The 26,583-nt window shown below is 36.7% G+C and overlaps 5 protein-coding genes and 1 pseudogene across 5 annotated transcripts; 2 read left to right on the top strand and 4 right to left on the bottom strand.

The window, feature by feature from the left end:
- Positions 1–405: 405 nt before the first annotated feature.
- Positions 406–2,888, bottom strand: LOC141828463 (pentatricopeptide repeat-containing protein At4g13650-like). Its single transcript, XM_074715934.1, has one exon. It carries the CDS (start codon positions 2,886–2,888, stop codon positions 513–515), a length of 2,376 nt encoding a protein of 791 aa, XP_074572035.1. The 3' UTR covers positions 406–512.
- Positions 2,889–3,446: 558 nt separating this feature from the next.
- Positions 3,447–4,340, bottom strand: LOC141837956 (uncharacterized; annotated as a pseudogene).
- Positions 4,341–7,726: 3,386 nt separating this feature from the next.
- On the top strand, positions 7,727–8,441 carry LOC141830690 (uncharacterized). Its single transcript, XM_074718144.1, has 3 exons — positions 7,727–7,883; positions 7,980–8,107; positions 8,189–8,441. The coding sequence occupies exons 1-3, from the start codon at positions 7,734–7,736 to the stop codon at positions 8,232–8,234; spliced, it is 324 nt and encodes a 107-aa protein (XP_074574245.1). The 5' UTR covers positions 7,727–7,733; the 3' UTR covers positions 8,235–8,441.
- Positions 8,442–10,571: 2,130 nt separating this feature from the next.
- LOC141827174 (small polypeptide DEVIL 19-like) lies at positions 10,572–11,112 on the top strand. Its single transcript, XM_074714446.1, has 2 exons — positions 10,572–10,655; positions 10,821–11,112. The coding sequence occupies exons 1-2, from the start codon at positions 10,613–10,615 to the stop codon at positions 10,970–10,972; spliced, it is 195 nt and encodes a 64-aa protein (XP_074570547.1). The 5' UTR covers positions 10,572–10,612; the 3' UTR covers positions 10,973–11,112.
- Positions 11,113–14,158: 3,046 nt separating this feature from the next.
- Positions 14,159–22,948, bottom strand: LOC141842513 (7-dehydrocholesterol reductase). The gene is made up of 13 exons (XM_074730652.1): positions 22,790–22,948; positions 22,055–22,277; positions 20,634–20,689; positions 19,522–19,624; positions 19,369–19,434; positions 17,461–17,574; positions 16,489–16,615; positions 16,055–16,155; positions 15,795–15,920; positions 15,635–15,699; positions 15,387–15,468; positions 15,220–15,302; positions 14,159–14,472 (listed from the first exon to the last, which is right to left on the bottom strand). The coding sequence occupies exons 1-13, from the start codon at positions 22,879–22,881 to the stop codon at positions 14,406–14,408; spliced, it is 1,305 nt and encodes a 434-aa protein (XP_074586753.1). The 5' UTR covers positions 22,882–22,948; the 3' UTR covers positions 14,159–14,405.
- Positions 22,949–25,201: 2,253 nt separating this feature from the next.
- Positions 25,202–26,506, bottom strand: LOC141830266 (putative WRKY transcription factor 11). The gene is made up of 3 exons (XM_074717738.1): positions 25,810–26,506; positions 25,609–25,734; positions 25,202–25,530 (listed from the first exon to the last, which is right to left on the bottom strand). Exons 1-3 carry the CDS (start codon positions 26,448–26,450, stop codon positions 25,374–25,376), a joined length of 924 nt encoding a protein of 307 aa, XP_074573839.1. The 5' UTR covers positions 26,451–26,506; the 3' UTR covers positions 25,202–25,373.
- Between the last annotated feature and the right edge of the window lie 77 nt (positions 26,507–26,583).

Raw genomic sequence — 26,583 nt, 5'->3', positions numbered from 1 at the left:
ACACAAATGCTGAACTATCCATCTGCCCCAGCAATATCATCTTTGCTATTGAGGCCAAACCTAATTTAACATGTCCATGCACAATGCAAAAGCTAATCAATGTCCGTAGCACTGTTGAACCCGGAGTAACTCCCATCTCATCAATGAAATTGATTGCATCCTTGAGCAGATCAGCACGTCCAAGAGCATCAACAACACAAGCATGATGTTCCATTTGTGGTATGATTCCATATTCATCTCTCATACTTGCAAAATAGTGAAACACTTTGTTTCACTATTATTGAACAACGATTTAGCGAATAGCTACTACTGTGGATTAAAAAGAACATCCACATGTGCTCTAACTATCTCTGGTGTTTCTCCAATTTGATGGCAGAACTTGCTTATTTTACATCATTTTTCACACTCTTCAGTGAATTTGTAACTATTTAGTAAGCTTCATCACCAAAGAAAAGTTTTCTAATATCAATCCAATCCAATATTCTGCAGGTCCAATTTCCACCAGTCAGGTACTATGCAATCCAGCTAACTGCAACCTTCTTTGCATTCTTGATATCAACCTCCATTGCATCTCTCACTTTTGTTCTAGCATGCCACTTCTTTTCGATTGCATACAAATTTGATAGTAACACAAATGCTGAACTATCCATCTGCCCCAGCAATATCATCTTTGCTATTGAGGCCAAACCTAATTTAACATGTCCATGCACAATGCAAAAGCTAATCAATGTCCGTAACACTGTTGGACCCGGAATAATTCCCATCTCATCAATGAAATTGATTGCATCCTTGAGCAGATCAGCACGTCCAAGAGCATCAACAACACAAGCATGGTGTTCCATTTGTGGTATGATTCCATATTCATCTCTCATACTTGCAAAATAGTGAAATACTTTGTCAAGGAGGCCACCACGGCCACAACCAGAGAGAACTGACAGAAATGTAATGCTGTCAGGCTCTATTCCATGACCAAGCATTTTCTCATAAGCCTTTAACATCTCTAGGACATTGCCATGTTGAGCGTACCCTGAAAGCAAAGTATTCCAGAGAATAATGTCATGTTTAGATGCTTTACTGAAGTATCTTAGTGCGCAACCAATGCTTCCACATTTGCAATACATGTCAATAAGTGCACTTCCAATGTATTTGTCTTCTTCCATCCCATTTTTTATAACAGAAGAATGAATTGATTTTCCAGCCAGAGCAGATGTTAGTTTTGCAGAGGCTGTGAGTGCACTGACAAGAGTGAAGTGATTTGGTTTTATTCCTGCATGCAACATTTGTTTAAGGCACATAAACACTTTTTCAGTGCATCCAAGATTTTCATATGCTGAAATGAGTGCAGTCCATGAAACGACATCATGTGTAGCCATCATTTCAAACAGCTTAACAGCCTCATTCAGTCTTCCACATTCAGAATAAAGAGAGATCAACACTGTCTGTACTGATAGATCAGTGTCATAGCCTGATTTAATCAAATAGGCATGAACTTGTTCACCTTGATCTATAGCTTGCAGATCAGAGCAACCTATTAGAACACTGATGCAGGCAACTGAATCAGAGTTGATACCTAGACTGTTCATCTGGTAGAATGCTTTGAGTGCTTCCATGGAAGAGCCACATTTGGCATATCCTGAAACCAATATAGTCCAAGAAGAAACGTTAAAGTCTTCACCAATGCGCCGGAAGATCTTCAGAACCTCTGGCATTGACATGCACTTAGCATACATATCCATCAAAGCATGACTGATGCAGTAGTTCAACTCAAAACCATGTTTAATAACAACAGCATGGAGCTGAATACCAAGTGCCAGACATTCAGAAGAAGCTGCAACACTGAGAATGCAAGCTAGTAAAACATCATCCAACAACATGCCATTATGATAAATACGGCAGAAAACATCCAATGCTCCTGAAAACTGTTCTTGATCAGCATACCCTTTTATCAAGCTGGTCCAAGATATCACATTCTGGCTCTTCGAGTATAATAACAAATCATGTGCATCATATGTAAATCCACAATTAGAATACATCCTGACAAGGGAATTCTCTACAGAACCATCCTCGAATCCAATCTTAATTATCAGACCATGAACTTGAAGACCCAGCCTATGCAATTCAAACCCATCAATCTCACTCAAAAGGTTAACAAAAGTAGCTCGATCAATCTGCAAGCGTGCAGCCAGGGCATAATGGCAAAACATTGTACAAGCTTGTTGAAGATTCCCAGCTTTAGCAAGCAAACCAATGACCGAATTGACCAATACAATGTCCTTACGTTCCACACCTTCAAAAACTGTCATCGTGTCCTTCAAGAGTTTAAACTCAGCATAGAACTCGGCAAGACCATTCGCGACAAAAGCACTGTCCCCAAGACCAAACTTGACCACAACACAATGAACGGCGTAGCCCGTTCCAAGATCGCAGCTTTTGAGAACTCCGACGAAGCTAAACTCATCAGGAACGACACCGCACCGAAACATCTCTCTGAAGCGAGCCAAGGCATCGGAAGTGAGCCCGGCGAGGAAGAAGCCATCAACGATGGTGTTCCAGGACACAACGTCCGGCTGAGACATTGCGTCGAACAAGCGGAGGGCGTGCGGCAGGGAGTGGCACTTGCAGTACATGTTGGCCAGGCTGTTGAGGAGATAAAGACGGGGCCTCGGAACGGTCCTGAGGATGCGGCCGTGAACGGCTTTGCCATCGAAAACGGATCGAGCTCGGGCGGCAGTTCGCAGCAGCGCAGCGTAGTGCTTCTCGACGTCTACCTTCGCATCCAAGAGGTGGGCAGAACGCAGAACAGTGCCAAATATTGGGCTCTTCGAATGGGAGAGCAGCCTCGGGGATGGGCAGAGAGCGGCAACAGCGAATTTGATGCGGACGCCCATCCATCTAATTAATTCGCGCGAAGCATCTATCTTTCAGAAGCAGCAGCGCCATAAATATAATTGATAAAGTCGTAAAATTACAAATTTGATTTTTTATCCGCTAGAAATAAATAAATTCCCATATAAGTCATATTTTAATATGCTTTATCGTAAACTAGAGAATTTACAATGTGTATTTGTTTTTTTTCTTAATAATAGAGGAGTATATGATGTTTATTAACAAAATCAAACTCACACAGATTGACTCTCAAACAGAAAGCTTTGCATGTATCATTATCACTGTGCTAATGAATGACACAAACAAGATTAATTTGGAAATTATTTTGATTGTTTTCTTCCAAGTATATATATACTCTCTCGGGAGTTATTTGCCTGTTTATTAGCAACAAGTTTATATATACTCACACATCATAATTCAATTGACAAGGTAGAACAAACAAGCAATGGTGCAATGCCACTCTTCCACATTCTTCAAAAAATTCCGTTCATTTATGTTTTAAGCAAAGATTATATATTAAAACACGCTAGCTTCTTATTTTTATTTCTTCAAATTCTTTTCTATGCCGCCACCAAAATCCTTCTCTTATGACGATCAGATTCGCGAAGACGACGATGATGAATAGCCTTCAACCTCTCCCTTGTGCTCAGCAATTCCATCTCTTTTCTTTCATCAATCAAAATTTGCTGGCCTCGACATTCTTCGCTGCAAAATCCCTGATCCCCTCTGTTTTTTTTTTTTTTTTTAAGTTCGGCAACAATTAGTTTATGCATGCAACACAAACTAATCGAAGAGAAAAAAGAAATCTGAAGAATTTGAAAGCTCAGATTCATAAAACAGCTTAAGGAAGTGGTAGTCGAATACCTATACATATACACGTCCTTATGAGGACTGAGCTCAGTTTTGCACAGGAAGCAAGTTTTCAGAAAGCTCAACTGCGTGGCAGAGGAAGCCCTGAGGCTGAGCAAATGATGAGGCGTGCAGGGCTTGAGGCAGGACTTGATCACGACGTTCGATTGGCGCACGGAATGCTGAATGAGAATCCGAAGTCCTTCGAGTCGCTTGATTGCTCCTCTCGAGCTGCGTTCGAGCTCTCCGAAGGCGGCAGTGGGCTTCGTGGCCTCCCAGCCTTCGTCTCCTACATGGAAGATGCTCTGAGTCCTCGGGAGCATCTTTGGAGCAAGGGAGGAAGGAAGAGAGCGGAATTGTGGAGCCTCTTGAAGGAGCAGTGGATTGGTAGGGTAATGAGTGGGAGGGAGGGAGTGATGGGTACTTAAAACTACTTGGTGGCCACAAGAGGACCCATCATTATTTTCACATGACATGTTGAAATCTTCGTGTTGCTTGAGGAGGTTATTCAGTCTCTGCCTTGCCTTCATGACTGGAGTTCCTTATTTGAGCAAGGGCATGCATTGACGCAACCAAATTGGATTAGCAAAACTGCTGATCAACATGTCAGAGATGGGCCAAGCTTATTAAATAGTCGTAACGATGGCAATATCATGTGAGTTTCAGGCGTTAAAATGATCAAGGTTTGTTATACTTCACCCTCAAGGTTTGTTAATTCTTCCATAATTTTCTTTACTGCTGTTCTGCCTCACAATAAACAAACATGGATATTCATTCCGAACCTGGAAGGAGCTCGTACAAGTAGCTTTAAAAGATGATTGGGTATGATGAGGCTAGGAAGCAAGCCAGAAAGCAGGAATAATGAATCAGCAATGTTGAGAAACCAAAAGTATCGAAGACGACATCTCATTTAAGGCCTTTGCGTTTGTCGCTTTCTAATCAATCTTTTCTGTTTTGTTTTGTTTTGTTTTTTTCCCCCATTTCCTTTTACCTGAATGTATTAAAGAAATTGGAAGCAAAGAGAAAAAGATTTGCATTCCTATAAAGAAGGAAACATGCAACATCTATATCAGTTTAGCCACTATTAATTACTTCATTCGACTGATCGACAAAACAATTTACTGTAGGTCATGATGAAAATCAAACTGCTGTGAACAGATCACTTGAATTTTATTATCAGCAAATTAAATTTAACTTGAAAAGAAGTGGTCCTGTTCATTCAAGCTGAGAATAATGGCTTAAACGCTAAGTAGATCTCAAAAGTTAGTAGGATTTAGAATATAATTCAGTACTGCTACCTAAACTGGTGAAATATTTTGTGCTTGGTAACTGAACACTCCACGTGGAAAGGAAAAAGGGAAGAACAACTCAAATGGTGCATCAACAGATGCTCTTCTATTGCCAAGTTGCCAACTAATATTAGAGAAGCCAAGTATGCTTCAAAAAGGCTACATGGGTTGTTTCCTTTTTTTTGTGTACAAGAGTCCATTCATTAGAATCCAATTCTTTGCTAGAAAGCACATCATGTTATTGGAGAGATATTCGTAATTGGTATCTTATTTTATTCATCTCATCCTGCCTGATGCTCAATGAAGGATAGCTCCTGGTTCCAGAGTTAAAAAGTTTACTGAACTTACACTGTCATACAGATGCTGTATTGCATTTTATAAAGCAAGCTGATTATTATAGATGAAGTAATCATCTTCCTTCCTTAGTTGTATTTGGAATTCTTGTCTTGATTAAGGAGATAAAGTCTTGTAGGAAGATATGCGAATATAGCTTCTGCAGTTGCTTTCGTTCTCCTCCATGGTTTTCTTGAGCCTCACACATAAACAATAGGGTGGAAATAGCTTGTACTCAAGAAAAAGATCTAAAGAGCTAAAATCTGCAAAGGTTTCTTTTTGATTGATGGTGTCATCTATTTTCTCTTCAAAGGAACATTCTCATCAGCCTGTGACTAGCTTATCTTAAGTCATGACAGAAGCAAAGGACAAGTACCTGTTTTAAGAGAAATGATATTCTGAGATCAGAATTAACCAGTTTTAAAAAAACATATATATATACTAAAAGATTGTTACCTGCCTTAATGAAAAAGCAAAATAAAAGATTTTTGGCAATCAATTGATGATGTGATGTGATGTGATGATGCCCTTGTAGCACTAAAACCCTTCTTAAGAAGAACCACACAGAGTTGGACCAGCAAAAAGGAAATTCAGTAAAGATCATATAAATGAAACCACACTTATGCAACAAATTGCACGCATGATTTGAAAGGCGAAAGCAATGGAAACGTGATACAACGATAATCTTGCAACAGGATCGGCAAAACTGTAGTTCTGAAGCATAATTGATGTGAGAGGAATTAAGATCAGCCACTGATTAACTATGCTTATCCTTCTGGCCAGTCCTTATTTTGTCTGTGCTCTTCTCCTTTCCATCTTTGAAGACAACATTAGAGATCCTTCCTTTCTTGACCCGTAAAACTCATTCTGTCTACGACGCAGAATTCCAAATTTTGCACAGTGTGCATGCTTTGGACCTTACTGAATACTGCCCTAACTCCTGCTCAGTTGTCAGAAAGACAAGAAAAAAGGACGAGTGAACAATAGGATGATCCAATCAAGCTTAAGATCAAGTTGTTGGAGCAACTTTTACACATGAATCAAGATTACCTTACCTTAAATCCTTGATGACACTACTGAATTAAGCTTGTACCTTAGTTTATTTTCGTGTTTCCTTCCTTTTGCTACATATCCTAATCTCTTAAAACGATAATTTACTGCATCCGGATCTGGCCATGGTGGCTGCAGCCATGTCAGTGTTTCATCAAGAAGAATTGACATCAAAAATTATTTCCAATCCGAGAGACATACTGGTGGTGAGAACAGGCAGGGTATTCATTTGACTGAACTGCTTCACAGCCATGCTACTTTTCAATATGCATTCGCGGCCTTAGGTTTTTCCTCAAAAGTTGCCACTCATGCTTACCAAAATTTTGCTGTCTAAATAATGCTTGAAGATAGCAAACTTTTTTTATTTGAAGACCATGTCAGTTTGTCACTTTCGTATTGTCTATATTATCGCAAGCCTCATCTACTTGTATATGATCTAAGATCAAATCTACTAGAAATATAAGTTACAGGCAGCAGCATTATTCTTTACTAACCACATTTTCCCGTCAATTACTGTCGTTCTAATATACAACGATAGTTTTGGGAGAGTAAGGAGCAGTTTCTCTCAGAGAAAGAATTGGCTTCTGCATAATCTTATTGTGCAAGGATATTGATGATCTCAAGAATTTATAGTTGGAGCAATTATGGATGATTTTCTTATAAATCAGCCTATGAATTTCTCAGACAAATTGCATCAATTTAATTTCCTTAAATTTTTAAATTTTACTTTTTCAGAAATAAAAGAACTTCTAAAAACTTTTTGCAACCAAACGAAGTCTTAGAAATTGAATGATTTAATTTTGGTTAAGATCTTTTACATCACCAATTCTTTACTTTTCAATATCTCAAACAATAATGTTCAAGGGTGTTGGTGTTTTCTCAATACCAGAAGAAAATAAAAATAAAAATTTATAGAATTGCATCTGTTTGTTTTCGCTTTACAAGTTTTCCTCCAACCTAATCAGCTTCAACATTCTTAAATTACCTTCAATTCTATTATGAAAACTGATGAATTATCCATTCAAAAAACTAACCCTGAAATAATTGGTCTTTGGTGTATGAACAGTTGGATGGTACGAATGCAACAGGAAAAGGATAATAAAATAATGGAAGTGGAATTGACCTTGCAACTAATAATCTTATCTTCACATTAAACAAGAGGAATTTGTCAATCGAGTAACCAAAGCGTGACTTGGTGATCACTTAATTAATCGAATTAGAAACAGAAAACTAATATGGGTCATGAAGAGCCAACAGTTTGCTAGCTAATATAAAGCCAAAGGTCGTCTTTTCCTCCTTGACTTCTCCTGATAGAATTGAAGAGGAATGATCACCATGGCAATCACATTGTCTAACAGTGGCATCATCATTCCAAGAATCCCAACTGAGAAGAGCAGGAGAGCTTGCTTGTGCCATAACATCAAAGTCATTCCTGCCGCATCAGTTTCGATTAACAAATTACCGAGAGGTATAAAGGTACGTATGATATTTTCTTTTTGGAAAAAGCCTTGGATTTGAGAAAACAAGCGACAGAATTATATTTTTGCTCAAGTTAATGTCATCTGTGATCAGGTTTTTGAGGATCAAGAAATGGGAGTGATATGCTTCAGATATGCAAATGGGGAGATAGTATGTGAAGGATTTGATGAAGGACCCCGGTTTGGTCGACCCGATTCTGCGCGAGAAAGATTGGGAAGAAGGTAGCGTTGACTTAAACAAAACTCGATTAACACCGTAGAAAATGGGAAAACTATCTTGTTATGTATTCCATCTTTTTGCAGGAATAAAGAGTTTCAGATCCCAAGCATATATAATGACGGATCATGACTTCTGATGGTGTATCGGCCGGAAAGACGAGAAGATATATAAACTGTGCATCATGGTAAACTTAGAGTAAATAAGGGTCGAAACTTTAGGAATTCACCTTGCTGTTGTAAAAACAGAGAAGTATGAATGTAAAATTTTGTTTCTGCTTTGAAATTAAAGTTCCAGTGTTGTAATTAATGAACACCAATTTATATTGTGCATAGTTTGAGGTCGTCACTTTGTTTACGGATTTCCAGTTCCAATCTTGTTCTTTGAGCGTGCGTACGTTGAATTAGCATGCTCTCTGATAGGTAAATAGACATGGATGGATGCTTCTCAAGGACGTATTATTTCATGAAGGAAGATAATTTCTTGTAGAATTGGATTCTTTGGTGTCGGGGAGCGATCAACTTTGGCAACAAAGCCTGGCATTAGATGGGCTAAAGAGGGTGATGAAAATTTCATGTTCATCAATAAAAGTGAGAGCATTGTGAAGAAAATTAAATGCCCATGCTGTTCTCTTGCTGGTCAGCCTCCACCTCCCCTTCACCATGCGCCGTCCAGCCTAGGCCCTTGCATCATGGAGGAGTCGAGTTTGACTGTGAGCAGATAATCTGGGTACGTAGTTGAGGAGCAGAGGGCATCGTCACGGAAGGACACAATCAGTGGTTGCCATGAACGGTTGCTAGCAAGCAGGGATTGAGGAGGTGTCGCCTCGCCATTAGGAGTGAGCAAAAATTCGGTTAAACCGAATAAACCGATCAAATCGAATCGAATTTTTAATTCGGTTCGATTATTTCGGAAGTTCGGTTATTTTTTTTAAAAAATCGGTTAATTCGGTTCGGTTTCAGTTTTAAATTTTCTTATTCGGTTAAACCGAATAAACCGAATTAATTAAATTAAAAAAATAATTTATAAATTTTAAGTAAATAAATATATAAATCTCTAATTTATTAATAAAATTTTGTAATATTTAAAAAAATCGGTTAATTCGGTCAAAAACCGAATTAACCGATAAAATATCTGTTCAGTTTGTTCGATTTTTATTGGGAAATTCGGTTGGTTCAAAAAAAATCGATTTATTCGGTTTTCGATTTATTCGGTTCGATTTTAACCGAATACTCATGTCATGGATGGTCACGGGCAAGCAGGCAGGAAAGAAACACACATTACATTTTATGTTATTTTATTTTATTTTTATCACAACCAAATAAGAGGAAAATAATTAATTTTTCCCATAAAAGTTTTTCTTTATATATATATATATATATGAATCTGTAATTTAAAACAAAATAATAAACAATATTATATTAATCAGACAACAAAGTAATACTTTCCTATAAGGCTGAAATAAAGAAAAATTGAATCAGACAACAAAGTAATAATTTTGATACTATGAGGGTGCAAAGTGAAGTTTCCTCAACTTAAAACTACTTAAAATCCACAAAATCTTTCTTGGAATCATCAACTAATTCTATGCAATAATTAGTTTCTACCTTAAAGGCGATTAAGAAATGAGATTGAGAGAAGCACTGAAGATCGAGTTTTCAGGGACTAGAAATGAAGCCTCTCCCCTCTGAGGAACATCTCAATCTCGCAGCCACTTCCACTCAAATCTTTGAAAGATGGGGCTGTCTCCAACGACCGATCCTTTGACAGACATGTGTTGATAATGGATGAGCTGTAGATATCCAATCTAAAGAATCAGAATCACAATCTACAGGTGGCAGATCAAATCCAACTAGATCATATTAGATCCTCTGCTTACGTGATCCCAAAATATGTGAACCATATCTCTGCCACGCACCTTTGGGTCATATGAAAGGCTTTCGTGGATATTTATAGAATGTATCTTGCTATCTCCTTCATTAATTAAGCTCTCAAATACAGCTAGCTGCACATTGTGAAATGCTTATATTTATATACACGGTTGTCTGCCTGATTCTAATACATCGACCTCTATGCATATGCATGAAATTTTAGGTCTTATCTCTATATGCAAATCAAACTTAAGCATTCAACAAAATTCCAAAAGAAGATTACTGAAAAAAGGACAAAAAAAAACCATTCTGCTGTTCATTTTTGCACACTTACGCGAACCCACCCTGAAGCATAAGAATGCAGTTGAAGTAATCGATCGACGAATGGTTTCAGAAGCAATTAATGCCAAAACCACGTATAGTTAATTATTTGCATGGGATATACCGCCAAAATTTGCCACCGAAATCCGAGTCAACAACCGGCAAGCTGTCCCTTTCACGTATCAAGTTGCTTCGTCTTGCATCGGCATTCTTCCGCATTTTAAGCAGCCTTCCCACTTCTTCTCTCACTTTGAGAACAAGGCGAGGATTACTTTAATCTTCTTGCCATGTTCTCTTCCTCTCTGGCTCCATACTTTGATGCATCACAGCTGCACCAAGTTCAGGTCCCCTGCCTCCTTCTGTACGTATTTAATTTCTGACTCAAGTCAAATCGTGCTCCTTTTTTTTTTCTTTCTAATTTAATTAATTCCATGGAGTGAAAGCAACCTCCATGCATGCATTTTTTTGTGTATATAAAACCTTGGAGACTAAAACCTTGGAGATTAAGCTTGAGCCTCGTCCTTAGCCTCATTTACCATGGCGGACGCAAGGAAGAAGGGGAGGAGAGGTCTCAGCCGGCGGTGTGCCGCGCTGGTGAAGGAGCAGCGGGCGAGGATCTACATCATGCGCCGCTGCGCCACCATGCTCCTCTGCTGGTGCATCCATGGAGATGACTGAAAAAATTAGCAAGGAACGCTTTTCAAGTACTGGTGGCCAGCACCAGGCTATATAGATAGATATATGCTTCTCTGCGTCATGGCCAGGGCATGGTTTTTGCTATTTCTAGCTGCTGCAATGGATGTAATTGGGTTCTCGTTCGATCCGTGGCCACGCTCGATCCTTTTTTTCCCCAGGAATTGATGGAGTACTGGGTTTATTTGCAACAGCTGCGGAATGCACAGGCGAGATCGAGTTCCATGGTTTGTCATTGCAGTGATCTTGAGAAGGGCCAATTAAGTGGATAATATCCCCTTTTTAATTGAAGTCTGTTTCCTCGCGATGGACCAAAAGGCTTCATGTATCAGATATCTGTGTATGCTACTTAAGAACGAATGCTATATCTTAGCCTTATGAAGCTAATTAAGTACTTAATTATCAATAAATTGGTGCCTATATTAATAAATAATAAGCGTTTTTTTATCAATGTGAAATTATTGATTGAGACGATAGTGATAAATTTAAACTATTCTTTTTGAAATATTATTATACAAAGTTAAACTTTTGACATTAAAAATTCTACTAACCTAATTTATGCAATAAGTTCTTTGGCTAAGTGCCAAAAGAATTATGTGAATGTTATATAGTCTTATTTTTTTTTAATAATCTAGGTATTTGAACTTCGTGTGCAATTAATCTTGATTCGCCCACCGAATAAATTAAATAGCTTGAGCAACTCTTAATATAAGAATCAAACTCTGGATGCATGAATTAACTGTCATGCCTTTTACCGTTCACTACAAAAAAAAATAATAATTAGCGACCGAAAATTCGGTCGCTAATCGGTCGCTAAATCCGATTAACGACCGAAAAAAAAATTGTTAAAAAATTCATCGTAAACTGATTTAGCGACCGAAATCGTATTCGGTCGCTAATTAGCGACCGAATTTTATTTCAGTCGCTAATATTAGCGACCGAATTTTATTTCAGTCGCTAAAATTAGCGACCGAATGCGATTTCGGTCGCTAAAATTAGCGATCGAATCTGATTTCGATCGCTAATTTTAACGACCGAATTCGATTTCGATCGCTAATATTAGCGACCGAATTCGATTTCGTTGTGTGTAACCGATCGAAGGTGCACAAACGGTACCTTAATTAGTTCATGAAATATGTGTTTTAGTTATCGTTATAGACTTATAGTTAAGGAAAGATTTACAAATTAAATTACTACTACTATTTAAATATATTAGTTTAGATTATATTATTAATATTTTAAAATTATTCATTGAATTATAATAAAGCAGGATCAGGTCTATAACAGTACGCTTCTAACTATTAAAAATAATTAGTACACACAAAAATGTTTATTTTATCTATATATTATCGGTCAATTTAAAAGATAAATGTCATATTATTTCTAATTAATTACATTGGATGACATTTCTAATTTACTATGCCTAATTATTTTAGATATATAAGAACTAATTAACTGTTCGTTCAATTATATATATACCAATCAACGTGAAACCAATGTGATATGTATTAGCATTCAGAAATAATAATAAATTAATTAAATATACTGTTCATATATAGACACACAAATATATGCATATATATTATACGAACATGGGTTAAACCTTCAAGGCTTCAATCTCGAAGTTTCAATGTTTAGGTTGTGTTCAAAGTAGCAATATTTGAAGATGAGGGATGAGGATGAACCACGATGACTGAGGTCTTTCCAAAAAGCCTGAAGACGTTCTCGAACAGTGGGACTTTGGAAGAGACACAGAGTTTTAGGACATCGAAGCGGCTTCGTTGTGAGTCCACTTCCTCTGTTCATCTTGTGCCTCCTTTAGCTGACCATGTTAAACCTACATAGGAACTTAAGATTTCTATTGAAAAATTAGGAAAAGATGGGAGCAGAGAATTAACGTGTAATTAATTAAGCATCTGCGCAGGTTGACTCTTGTTTGTCTAAACAGAGAAGAGCACGGGAGTGAACTAAACAGGGTGATGCTTGGGCCGGAGCTCAATCCGTTGAGATTATTCTTAGGCCATCCAAGGACAATAGCATGCGCTCTGTTCGGAGTTAGCTAGGTTGGATATATTGGCAGTGCAACTCGCTGATAATCGTCCAAAGAATGGGATGCACACGGTTATTCTTTGTTGGCTTAATTAAATGTTTATTTGACATTAAAAAAGTTAAGTGCGTCACGCCATTGATTAAATCTTGAATGAAACAAGCAAACAATCCAAAGGTGTAATGGATAAAATAGAAGCCCTCAAGAGTATCTCATTATTCTACGGTTCCAAAAGTGCTAACATGCTTGCTGATTTGCCCTCCAGAGAAGCCCTAATTCAATGTAAGAATTTCTTTCATTTTCTACCTCTCCGAAATGATATATCATTCCGAAAGAGGATTATACTTACACAAAACATGTAGCATATATATTATACATATGCTGTTGTTTTATTAGGGGAAACAAAGAAATGCCTATATCACAAGCCACCATGCATAATTTAATTAGGCAAGTTGATTAATTAAATGTGGGCAATCAGTAAGAAAGGTCTCAAACAAGTTATTGAAGTGTAATTTGCATAGAAAATCACTTGCTGACAGCTTGGAGGCCATTCAAGCACCTCAAACAAGCATAGGATTATAGGAAATGTGTCTGAAGGGTTGGTTCTCAGCATAATTAACATTCAACCATCATAAACTGCTGGCAACGCAAAGTTTTCAAAAACCAATCCAATGTCTCTCTACATCAGCCACGATCAGGGCTGAGCATTCGGTTAAAACCGAACCGAACCGAATAAACCGAAAATCGAATAAACCGATTTTTTTCAAACCAACCGAACCGACCGAATTTTCCAATAAAAACCGAATAAACCGAACCGATATTTTATCGATTAATTCGGTTTTTAACCGAATTAACCGATTTTTTTTTAAATATTATAAAAATTTTATTAATTAATTAGGGATTTATAAATTTAGTTATTTAAAATTTATAAATTATTTTTTAAAATTTCAATAATTCGGTTTATTCGGTTTAACCGAATAATAAATTTTAAAACCGAAACCGAACCGAATTAACCGATTTTAAAAATAACCGAATTTCTGAAATAACCTAACCGAATTTTTTAATTCGGTCGGTTCGATCGGTTTATTCGGTTTAACCGAATTGTTGCTCCCCTAGCCACGATAAAAAAAAAAAGTACAAAGCTAATTAGACTGCATAAACGGATAAGGAATCCAACAGAACGTCTATTTCCATTATCCACCCCTACCCAACCCCAATTTTAAACTCAGATTGTCGAGGCTACATTTCATTATGCTACATAGTAAAGGGATGACTCAATGAGCACAGCACACTATGTTGCATGAATTTGAATCCAAGGATACCATCTTTTTTAACTGACTTAGCATGTGAATCTTAACCGAGCAGAAATACTTAATAGATCCCAGGTACGACCCTGTAACGCACCTTGTTGCAGTACATCTTCCAGTACTTTCCGTACCTGTCACAAGTCAAACATTGTATCAACATTTACAACAGGTCAAGAATAAAAATAAGAAACACATGTAAGCTCATCTATCAGGATTCAGAAATGTTTAACCGTATTCAAAGACAGACAGACGGACGGAAGTAGGAAAGACAGACGGACGGAAGTAGGAATTTCAGGGTAAGCAGGGTAAAACTCACTGACAGGGTCAACAAAGTTCACAAGGGAAAAATGGCATAAAGCTTTGCAATACATGAAACCACAGCAAGTCTTTATCATAAAGAAACCATATTACGTTCCAACAATAGGTGGATGTGAAATTCTACACTAGAATACTTGTAGAGAAAAAGATGAAAAAATTGCAATCATTTCAATAAATTGCTATCTCAAAAAATTGAATATCCATATGATGTATATTGATGTTATCATCTAGCCCATAATAACAGGATGTAATTGTCCATGGCTCTATTGATGGTATCCATCCAGTACCAGAACAACTTCATTTCTAATAAGACCCAAATCCCTGAAGTCCCAGTTCATTAAACTCTCACTTTTTACAAAGTAGCAATCAAAAGAGAAATTTTCTGTTCTACAATAACATGTAAAATAGTAAAATACAAACCTTCCAATAAATCGGCTGATCAATAATGTGTACAATTGTTTAATATGTTAACTTCATTAATCTACTCATCATATTTTTATCATGCACTAGATGAAAAAAAGAAAATGGAAACAACATCAAAGAATATTTTTAAAGCTTACTTGGTTGAACATCGATCATCATCCCTTTTCGCTCGATCCAAGAGCAGAATAGTGAGAAATATCACATAGAAGTAAGGTAGGAACTGCAGTAGTAGAATAAAAAGTCAGATCAAACCCATAGGCAAAGAATGCTACTAGACAATAAAATATATCCAACAAACACTTGCATGGTTAAAAAGTGCTGGTACACTCCAGAAGAATGCAGCTAATATCTCAGGCACATAGTGAAAGTGACGAGATACACCCCACCTGCCCATAATCTAATAATTAATAATTGCATTCAAAGTTTACTTTGCAACCAACTTAAACTTTCATAAGCAAAGAGTTTGATCATCGTTGATATAAAAGATGAAGTTATATGGAAAATACAATTTCAAATCATCTTATTTTACATGTTGCCTATATAAGGACTGACCATCCAGAAGTCAGGAGAAGACTAGTTTTCGTCTCCCCTTGCTCAGTCTTATAGGAAGCAACTATCTGTTGGAATCAATATGTTCAAAGCTTCAAAAAGCATATTTAGAAATCAAACAAAAATTTACATAAGAGAATATGGTGTGTAAACAGACTGAAACCTTTGATGGAGCTTTCCCCCAAATCAAACACTTCCCGTTGGTTCTGCGAAAGACTTGCCTTTGCCTGTCGCAGTCATAGTTAACATAGATGCAAAGAAGTCCAGATATAAGTATGAGAACTGCAAGCTGCAGAGATAATCAAACATTAAGATGCTACAAAAATGTTGCATAATTGCTGGCAAAAGAAAGTTATAAAAGAGGAATAAGATTTGCATTTAACAAGATCATTCATGGGAGAAATTTGAATATATAAAATATACCTGGGTACCAAGATGAACAGGATGGTTAACAAGGTACATCCCTGGAGAAGTATAGATTGAGGGAACCCATACCAAGCATCCCCAACAGATATAGAATCCAGCTGATAGCAAAGTGCAAGACAGTTAAACTTGCATCAAAAGCTTAAAATGATTTACGTTTCAAACTCTAAAACTAAAAGAACTGTAGAGATTAGATTGTAATTATTAGAAAAATGTTGCTGATGTTTAATTAGAAATATTTTTTTATCAGAATGAGGTAAGAAGAGTAAGTTCATATGGTACGTTTATTGGTCAATAATAGGTTATAAATTGAAAGCTAAAAGATAGGTATCTAGCCTGATCCTAATTATCAATCACTATGCACAAGCATACATCAAACGTATTATAGAAACTAAAAAAGTTGAACATAACGAATTATTGAATTCTATACCAACCCCTATCGTGTGCAATATCCATAGTGCACCAGTACCCAGCTTCCCACCAGAAGAATTTAGTGATATAGACAAGCATCAACACAGTATTCACCAGCATAGAATCAGATACTCCGCCATTCATTTCATACTGCAGGTAAAAATTTATTTGAGAATGAAAAACAACTAAATTGAACAAACCACTGATAAACAATGATCTAGCGTGCTGAGTTCATTGTTGGTAGAGAATATGTTAGATGTTTCCTTGCATGTGTGTTTATCCTTTTCATCTTGTCTTTTGATCCAGATATCAGCATCACAAGTGAATTAACTAGAAAAATCTACATGTTTTGCTTCAAATAATTCCTCAACTGTACAACCTTCAGTCATTTTTGTCTTTCTCATGTTTTTTAAGGTCTACATAGGGAATCCATCATTTGACACAAGGCATTACCTCCAGGTGCCTAATCACTTGAGATAACAAGTCGATGGCAATAAATACCTACTCCTCACATGATCATTTCTTCTTTATTGGTTACTACAGGCATATGGAGCATGGTTCGCATGAGAGCATCGCCTGACTAAAAAAGCAACTTAAACACTGCATTTGGAAAGATTCAGGTAATTGTAACTCTCTTGTAAGCCACTAAAAGTTCTTTTAACATGTTGGAGGTGAAGCTGAGGCATTGATGGGGCAAAACTAAGATCAATTGACCTTTTAACCCTAAGTAATACCTACAGGAACAGATAGCAGTTAAAAAAAAAAGTGTAGGCTGACATCCAAAGGATTTGCAATTTAAACAAAAGGAAAATTAGAAATATTTCTCACTATCACCCAGCTTAAAACCAGGGATACAGACATCTGTAAAGTCAGCATCTTCTACCTCAAATTTAATTTCCTTAATGTTGCTCCAGATGCTGTTTGACATATTAGTGCTTTCCTCATATGCTATATTTATCAAGAGCTCAAAGAACAGATGTAAAGATAAAATTGACCTGTTTGATGCAATATGTGACGGCAAGAACAGCCCAGGACATCATACCAAATCGGCAGTTTGTAAAAACCTTGATGTCAAAGTTTTTACCGATACGAGGATAGAGTTCCATTCCCTGCACAAGAAAAATAAATTGTCCAGAAACTGTATAAATTGCAGCTATATTGAAAGGAAAAAAATTAGGCTGAAAAGCATTGCCAAGTAAATCATTTGTTCAATATAGAAGGATATTAATACATGAGATACAACTTGCCAAAATAACGACACATAGCTAGAAACAAACTAGCATAAAGAAAGGCACAAACCAGCATAAAGAAGGCACAAACCATATGGTTGAGCAAAAGGAAGTCCAACAATATCAACAAGAGGTAAGATCCTCATGTGGTTTTAATGACAATTATTTAAAAGCAAAGAATAACCTATTCCACCTAAGGTTTCCTCTGCCAGGACCTCATATCAGTGAATATACTTCTCCATGCAAGAAAATTGAACAAGCAGTGTGAGGCAAGTGTTCATTTTATAGCCAGAAATCCAACTTTACTGATAAAAAGAGGAGAATTTCAATTCTGCCAAGATGCAACTTAACATGAATAGAGCTTTAGAGATTGACAAGTTCATGGAACTGCAGAACTAGCTTGAAAAGCTTAAATAGAGACCAGGAAGGAAAGTATTCCAATGCGCCAAGTTCAAATTGATTTGTGACAGCCCAATTCATTGGGTATTCCTTGTAATGAGAGCTAGCATGTGGTTGATGAAATCAAAGACATTGTATTATAAGCCATTTTTAAGAATTGTTACATGTATGTGATAATATATAAGATCCCATCATCATAGTAAAAATAATTCTATTGTTGCAACAGAAGTACGTATATATGAGCATTATGCTGGGCAGTGAGACCAAGGACCTGAAAGAATTTTTTTCCCATGACGGTAAATATATGGCAACATTGAACAAACACATACAACGTAGGCAATGAAACATTTGAAAATAAAATACTAATGAAGTCACAAATAAGGTTTATTCATTACCAAGCATAAATATTTAAGTCAAAAATTTTACGGAAATGCATTTCCCAGAGCAATTTGATCTCTTGGTACTCCTTTTAAGACTAAAACCCCCAACACCAGAAAATGTTATAGCACAATTTCCCATGGAAATATCCAGGGCCATTAACTACTAGTCTTGGGTAGTTCTGCTCCCTGGTATTGGCTAATAATTGAGTCTTAACTATTCAGCAAAACATATTGCAGAGTAATTTTCCTATTTAAGTCTGTGATCAAGAGCATATATTACTTTCTATGCTAAAAAAGAAAATGAATGAGGCTACATTCAATTTAAGGCATTTAACTTTAGCAAATAGGCACACCTTTTAATGTTTGTTGAGGATAAACATGCATAGTTAAGAAGCAAAAGGGAATCAATTGGTTAAAGAAACAACCAGGAGAAAGTAAGACTGCTACATATTCTACAAAGCAAACTTTAACATACACAATTATAGTTTAATCTATATGCAGACAGGAGAAGTCTCATGTAGCCATTAGCACAGAGAATGGAAATGCAAGAATAGAGTGCACCTATGCAAACATAATTGTAATACATAAAAATAGTGATACATCTGTGCACTAGTAACAGCCAAAATCCTTCACTATCAAAAATAGCTAATAAAAGTTTAAGCATCAGCACATAACCTGCCATGATTAGGTAACAGTGATTAAAAAGATAAATCAACAAATCCATTGTAATATGTTCAATTGTTTTTGTGAACTATTTGTGAGGCCCTTGCATACTCCATAGTATCTAAAATTATCAATCAGATACATTTATCTGATTATTTTATGTACAATCAATCAAGAAAAAAACAATGACACAGCAACTCTGCAAATGATGTCTATGGTTAAGAAAGCTCACCCAATAAAAATCAATTATGAAGTTCCCTGATGAACCAGAATCAGAAGAAGATGGTGCCAAATGACCCTTTGGAGAAAAACAATCATCTCAAATTAGGAATGAAGGATAGTGATAACCATAGGAAAAGCTAGATTGAAATTTACAGAAGCTCACTTTCAAGTATAACAAAATGCAGAACACTAAGCTTCCCATAACAAGTGCTGAATAAATTTCACCCAGGTGATCATACACGACGGCAGGGTTGAAGATTCCAAACCTTCAAAGACAATTCAAGAAACACTGGTCATAGTTAAAAGTTAGCAAGTATGTTAAAATAAAGATAAATACACATGAATTGCCAAGTCCGACATCAAAAAATGTGCATACATGTAGGGGAAAATAAGAGATGCAACTAGGTGTCTATAAATCACTCATCTAACTCCCTGCAGATATAAAAATCCTCCGTATGCACAACAATATGAAAAATTATGAAATTAAAGCATTTAATTACATCCTTGAGGTATAAATTAAACATAGGAGACCAACAAATTTAGTAATAACAATGGTAATCATCATGGCGATTTATCATTAATACTCTCAATTTTCTAGGTAGAGATGTGGCAACTTACTGAAACATGTAATCACAACCAAATATGTATGTGGTGTTTCACCACATTGCATATGTTGCATATGCAACTCATCATCATCATCATCATCATCATCATCATCATCATCATCGTTAAGTCATATTAGTTCCACTTATTTAGGATAGTCTGTATTGATCTTAACCCTCCATTAAGCTCTATGAAAGTTATATCATTGGCAATATTCAAATCTATAAAATCATTTTAATTACATTAACAAAGATTTCCTTTTTCCCTCCACCCGTTACATCTTCAACTCTAATTAATCCAAATACTTGAGAGTTTATGCAGTCTTTGTCTGCATAACTTTATGCCCTTGTATATGCTTTGTAAACCTTGATCACAAGATAGCACTTTACCATGTGCTATTAAATTTGGAAAAAGTGGCATAATTGTAGCCAATCAAGTGATATGCCAGTATATAAAATAAGACTGCCATTACCTTCAAAAATTACAACAAATAGCAATCAAACCAATCTCTATAGCTTGTATTTTCCAAAAACAGAAATTGGACAAGATAAATTTCCAGTTGAAGACTGAAAACAAAAAAAAAAATTGGAGAAAAGAACATAGAGATGTGAAGAAAATCAGGTACTTAGTAAATCATACAGATTTAGCACTATATATTTTCAAAACACTCACCACCAAAGGCCAATGTAAGTTACTAATGTTACAGCATAAGCTAGTAAGCCATTTGCCTGCAATCAAAAGAAAGAAATAAATTATGTTAACAATGACTTCATATTGTTCAAAATGTATAGTCTCCTTACATGCATGGAAAGAGAAGGTAAAATAGACCTTGGGATCTCTAAGCTGCTAGACTGAAGTATATGCATTGAGAAATTCTGTAAGGGGCGTCCTTTTACTACATGATCCTTATACTACAGCATCTTATCTATTTTTCCATAGGTTGAAATTGAAAATTCCTTATCTGCTAACAAAATCAATCTGACATTGATGTAAATGTAATTTCCAATCTCCTAGCTATCTATTTTTTACGAATACTCACAAGTGGATAAATTAACAAGAACTGCAGAAAGAAATTAAAAACTTATACAATGATATGTGGTCTGGAAAGACAGTGACCAAATCGTTTATCAGACTATACATTTCTGGATACCTAACAAACAACAGACGTAATTCAAGGTCATGAATACTCTTCATCATCATTAGTATCACCACCAAGTCATGTAAGTCCTAACTATTTTGAGACCAAAGTGCATGAATCTTATTCCATGATTGGAATCTATGTGAAGTTATATTATCAGCATCATTGGATCTCTTAAATCACTTTTTAATTACATTAACTAGAGTTCCTTTTGGACCATAAGACCACAACATATTTTCTCTCATTCTACAATCTATTAGAATTACACCTAGTTGCTCATATAGGGTAGACTCATATCCATCTTAGCACTCATCTATACTATAACAACTTTTTGGACATGTCATTTTCTAACTACCCAATACTCTAATCCAATATACATATATATAATATCCCCACGTTCTCAGTGAACGGCCGTGTTTTTGGGCTATGAGTCCGTTTACCTCCCTTTCACTCAAGTCTGAATCCCATACTCAGACTCAAAGGAAAGACCCGATTCAAGACTCTCAACTAACTTAAGGAGCTAGACCTAGACCAGCAGCTGCATATGAAAGTGAGAGTCCCGGAACTCCACTCTTAATATATGAGGACAGCCAATCTACCCTATGAGTGCTTAGCAGGAGGGGAGCTTATATTAAATAAGGTTCGGACTGATGAAATTTTCTTTTAAAAACTCAGGTGCACACAATGATCATAAATGGCTCCAAATAATTTTCAAGCAATAGAGTGCAGAATACCCACTTCAGTACATAATTTAAAAGGTCATATATATAACCTTTCAGAGGATCATTATTTTATACTAACAGTAATGCACATAAATAGGGGGCTCCACCGAATGGAACAGGAAGTATTTATAAGATCGAGCATTGCTTTAATTTTATAAATATTCTTTAAACAAAAGGGATGTGAACAGCATTTTTGAGGTGTTATGTCAGTCTCGATGTTAATTAACACAAACCTTGTAGACAGGTATATTTCCATTAGGAGAGATTGGACCTTCAACCCTCTTCCCAGGAAGTGCAAGCTGGAGTATAGCTTCAAAAGCACCAAAATAAGCAATTATCTTCCAAGCAATGAGGGAAGGTGCAGGCCAGATATTTTTGAGACCCTGCAGTCCATGTTTCCTAAAATATTCAAAGGTTTGCAGGACTGAGCCATCAGCATGAACCATTGTATACCATCTGCGTCAAAGAACAGTGACATGAGCAATGTGATCATTGCATCCAGAAAGTAATAAGATCCTCGACTTATTATTAAGAAAATAGCCTAAAGATATAAATAAAGAAGAGGATAATTGTACAAGGAAAAAAAGATGGTTATCCATTAATGGATCGAACAAAAACGCGTGCTGTTTGAGAAACTTTGGCATCTGAGTACAATGAATTTATACAAGTTGCCCACTAAGAAAACATTAAGAAGGATCCAGATGGGCATGAGGTGAGACATTTAGCTAACTCCTTTCCTAATTAACAAGAAGCTAATAACTATAGATACCTCCAAAGAACTGAAGCATGAGCTTGATAAGGAATTAAACTTCTTGGTTGGAGACGAAATAGATAAACCAAAACAATGAGCATATGGTATGCTGAAAAGAACGCCTAGTTTCACAGTTAATAGTCTGAGAATTTGCAATCACCGAAACGAATCGGAGAGAAAGAGAGGGGAGGGAAAATGAAGAACGTAGAGATCTTACAGCAGGATGACGAAGGGAGGGCATAGCGTGAGGAGCGAGATCATGGAAGCGTAAGTGACGATCGGGGCGTGCACTGTCTTCGTTTCCCCCATCTCCGTCGTCCTCTCTGCTGACGCGGTGTCGAACTCGCTTCACAGCTGAGATTTTTTTATTAAGACGGCGCAGCGAAGACGAGATCCATTTTATCTGTTCAAAACTACTCCTAGTCTTCGGAGAAATGGACCCTTCTTCCGATGATTCTCCTCGCCCTTATTCCTATTCACAAGAATGCCACTACCGTCATGTACTTATATCGTGTCTATGTCATTGTGACGAGGAGTTTATATCCATGTTCTAGACATGGCATTTCGGTGTTACAAGTAAAACACGGAATTGGAGACGAAAGGCTACAGCTGGTAAACCGACAAATAACAGAAAGTCGTTCGTATGGAACGGCTTCGAAGAAACAGAAAGTTGTCCTCATGAATACGCCATTTCGTAGCGGGTTCGAAAAAACAGAAAGTTGTTTGCAAAGAAGGGTGATAAATGAATCATGATGCATTTGTGAATAAATTTAATATTTGATTTAATAAAAATTTATTTATATTTATTTAATATATATATATATATAATTAAATAAATAAATTTAAATAATTTATTAAATTAAATAAATAAATTTATATATATATATATTCAGCTTGATAATATTTATAAATAATATTCGATGAACAACCTTCGTAAATAATGTTCATGAATAATATTCATAAACAATATTTATGAATTATATTCATTAATAAAATTTTTATTAATATACTAAATTAAATAAATAAATAAATTTATATTATCAAATTTAATAATTAATCATATAAGTTTAAAATATATAAAAATTTTAAATTTTAAATTAAAAGTTAGATAATATCTTAAATGAATCAAGTTCAAATTTAAATCAAACTTAAACTCAATAAAAAAAATTAAGTCAAACCTAATAATTATTTTAAAATTTTGATTCATTTTAGATTCGATTCAATTTAATTTGATTATTTTATTAAATAAATTTAAATATCGTAAAATAACTAGACTTAAAACAATAGATAATTATATTCATTTAAAAGCTGTAAAAAAAGAAGTACAAGGAATATCAATAAATCAAAAGGACGAAGTATTTTGTACTAAAAATCTTACCAAGTTCAATAATCACTTATTTTGAGCTAATTTATTTTATCATGTCTTTTATTTCTGTAAAGGATTTAACTAATTTTATTTATAAGTTTATAATCTATAATTATTTTTATATTATTTCAAATACAATTTGCTTATGCCACAATGAGCTTTAATGAATTGGAAAATCAAAATTCTTAGGTTTTTCCACTTTGTGATCTTCACATTCCAAATGTCTAAATTACGCTTTTTTTTATGTCTTCCTATAAATTTGCCTCTTTTTCTTTCAGTTTAGCAAAAACTCACATTAGATAAATATTTTAAAAGAGACAGATTTTTCTTAACAATTCTTTTGGGGTTAGAACGTAAGGCGCCTGTCCATTTATATAATTTAGATATGTTAAGAAAGAAAATAGAATTTAAATATGGTGAAAAGTCATTTTAATAAATGGATAGATCCTTTAATAAAAATTAAAATATAGGTTTTGATAAAAGCATTGAAACCGAATAAAAAATATGTAATAAATATTAAAATCATAAAAAATAATATACGATTCAATTATTTCATTACAATAAGAAAATAATATCACTTTACCAAATAATGCAACATTAGAAAATGCTTATGCAACATCAGAAAATGTTTCAGGTGCCTAAGGGAGCAATTGACTAATAATCGAATTGATCCAATTGTTTAACTCTAAATTAAATAAATCAAAAAAATTTTAAATTAATGAGATCGACAGAATTTTTTAATAAAAATTAAACAAATCGAATCATTTATAATTGTTAAAATTCTTTTAGATTTTTAAAATCTAATAATCGATTGATAAAAATGTTTCATTTGATTTAATTGATTTAATCCAATTAAGACACTAAAACTGAAATATTACCAAATTAATCAATATTTTTAAAAAAAAAATGAATGAATTTTTAAATTTCGGTGTTGATTAATTCGATTTAATAACCGACCATCCTCATCGCTACCCCACCCACTTTCACCGCCATTTAATAAACAAATATCATCAGTGAGCCCCAGTCAACCAGACAGTGGGCCCCGGCATCTTCATCGTCTTTTGACTTCTGGTATCGTACCTTTACAAGCACGACCCGCAGTTTAGTGGGAGATACGCAACACCCCCATAGTTGATCCCGGTGGGACCCGTTATATTTCTTCGGGTATGGACGAGGAAAACGTAGACTTCACTCCGCGGATCTCAAAGCGCTCTTCAATCCCGCCCAATTAATTACGTGTCCGCTACACGACAAAGACTGCCACTTGATACGCACCCGCCGCTTGGTCAAATTTTTCTGTTTTTTTCTTCAACCAGAAAAATATTTTACAAAAAACAAAACCTCTCCTCGTCGAAAGGCAGTGGAAGAGAACAACAAATCGAACAACATGGGAAAGGGGATCGGGAAGACGGCCGAGGCCTGCACTGAGACGGCGTCATGTTGCGGAGGCTCCGGCGATCGCGATGCAGGCGGAGGGAGTGTGACGGTGCTCTCCTTCGTACGTGACGATGAACATCGAGGGGTCATCCGGCGCACGCTCGACTTGCTTCCTCGCAGGGCAGCCGCGCAGAGTGCTGCACTTGAAGTAACCCCTGCGGTTTGAAGAGAGTAAGATCGATCCGTGCCAGTTTGATCGGGATTAGATGGAGCGGAGCTGAGAAAGGCGTTACCTTGGATATGGGGATCCCTTGATGGGCTTCTGCCCGTATTTGCGCCACGAGTACTCGTCGGCCGGGATATCCGCCGCCTTCGAACCAGCCGCCGGCACGCGGATGGTGTGTTTAACACGCAGTTTCCTGCTTAATCGAGTATTAATTCGTTAGGGATGTATAAATTGTCACAGGATTGGATTTCAAGATGGCTCTATTCACCTTCGCTTGGAGCAGTGGCAACCAGCACCGGGAACAGCGTATTTTTCAGCTACGTACTCCGAATGGGTCTGGTCGTGCTCGTGGCACTTCCGCTTATTCCCGGATGAGAGAGGCGGCTTCCCAGCCGATGCAGCAGAGAGAGGGCGAAGGAGGGAGGACGGCTCGAGCGTGCAGTTCGACACGCTGCCGTCACCTGTGGCGGACGGCATCGGTGTCGACATGCTGAAGCACTCCCTAGCTGAGGCGGTGACCGGCTTCGTGAAGTCTAGCGTCAACGACTGCGGCGGAGGCAGGAGCGAGAGCGGGTGGTTTGGGGGCTTGACGCGGAGCGGGATCGGAGCGAGAGCAATCGTCTTCGACGTGGCCGTGGGTGGAGACGGCTCCGGCAGAGGAGGTTGCGGCGGCGCGGTGGGGCCTCGGCGGAAGCGAGCGTGGCCGGTGCGGTTGAGGATGGAGATGACCTTTTTGAATTTGGAGACGGCGTGATCAGCGATCTCGTGGCAGTCGAGCGGTTGCTGCTGCTGCTGCCGGAGCGAAAGCTGCCGGATCAGATGCTCCATGGAGCGGATGCCGGCGGTGGCTGCCTCCTGGATGGCGATCTGGTTGTCCATCTTGGAATATCTCATCAGATCGACGGCCATCGAGCGCTGGCAGATCGACGAATCTCTAACAAACGAGCACCACGAGAGAGACGGAAGAAGAGAGCGTGGCGGGCGAGGAAGATAGAATGTTTTATAAAGAGGACGACTAAGATTCGAGTCAAAGGCAGCCTTA

This window comes from Curcuma longa, chromosome 1 (genome assembly GCF_044706935.1).
Source record: "Curcuma longa cultivar G26 ecotype Majalengka, Jawa Barat chromosome 1, ITB_CL_G26_1.1, whole genome shotgun sequence".
Classification (NCBI taxonomy): domain Eukaryota; kingdom Viridiplantae; phylum Streptophyta; class Magnoliopsida; order Zingiberales; family Zingiberaceae; genus Curcuma; species Curcuma longa.
This window is presented reverse-complemented; position numbering and strand designations above follow the sequence as displayed.

What these genes read in the sequence shown, in the direction of transcription:
- LOC141828463 (XM_074715934.1), bottom strand. Translation starts at nt 2,888, where the DNA reads ATGGGCGTCCGCATCAAATTCGCTGTTGCCGCTCTCTGCCCATCCCCG.
- LOC141830690 (XM_074718144.1), top strand. Translation starts at nt 7,734, where the DNA reads ATGATCACCATGGCAATCACATTGTCTAACAGTGGCATCATCATTCCA. An exon ending in AATTACCGAGAGGTATAAAG is followed by an intron (nt 7,884 to 7,979) that starts GTACGTATGATA and finishes ATCTGTGATCAG; the next exon opens with GTTTTTGAGGATCAAGAAAT. An exon ending in CGAGAAAGATTGGGAAGAAG is followed by an intron (nt 8,108 to 8,188) that starts GTAGCGTTGACT and finishes ATCTTTTTGCAG; the next exon opens with GAATAAAGAGTTTCAGATCC.
- LOC141827174 (XM_074714446.1), top strand. Translation starts at nt 10,613, where the DNA reads ATGCATCACAGCTGCACCAAGTTCAGGTCCCCTGCCTCCTTCT. An exon ending in CAGGTCCCCTGCCTCCTTCT is followed by an intron (nt 10,656 to 10,820) that starts GTACGTATTTAA and finishes CCTCGTCCTTAG; the next exon opens with CCTCATTTACCATGGCGGAC.
- LOC141842513 (XM_074730652.1), bottom strand. Translation starts at nt 22,881, where the DNA reads ATGGGGGAAACGAAGACAGTGCACGCCCCGATCGTCACTTACGCTTCC. An exon ending in GCATTTTGTTATACTTGAAA is followed by an intron (nt 19,435 to 19,521) that starts GTGAGCTTCTGT and finishes TTTTCTCCAAAG; the next exon opens with GGTCATTTGGCACCATCTTC. An exon ending in TACCAGCACTTTTTAACCAT is followed by an intron (nt 15,303 to 15,386) that starts GCAAGTGTTTGT and finishes CTACTACTGCAG; the next exon opens with TTCCTACCTTACTTCTATGT.
- LOC141830266 (XM_074717738.1), bottom strand. Translation starts at nt 26,450, where the DNA reads ATGGCCGTCGATCTGATGAGATATTCCAAGATGGACAACCAGATCGCC. An exon ending in TGCCACTGCTCCAAGCGAAG is followed by an intron (nt 25,735 to 25,809) that starts GTGAATAGAGCC and finishes TCGATTAAGCAG; the next exon opens with GAAACTGCGTGTTAAACACA. An exon ending in AAGGGATCCCCATATCCAAG is followed by an intron (nt 25,531 to 25,608) that starts GTAACGCCTTTC and finishes TTCAAACCGCAG; the next exon opens with GGGTTACTTCAAGTGCAGCA.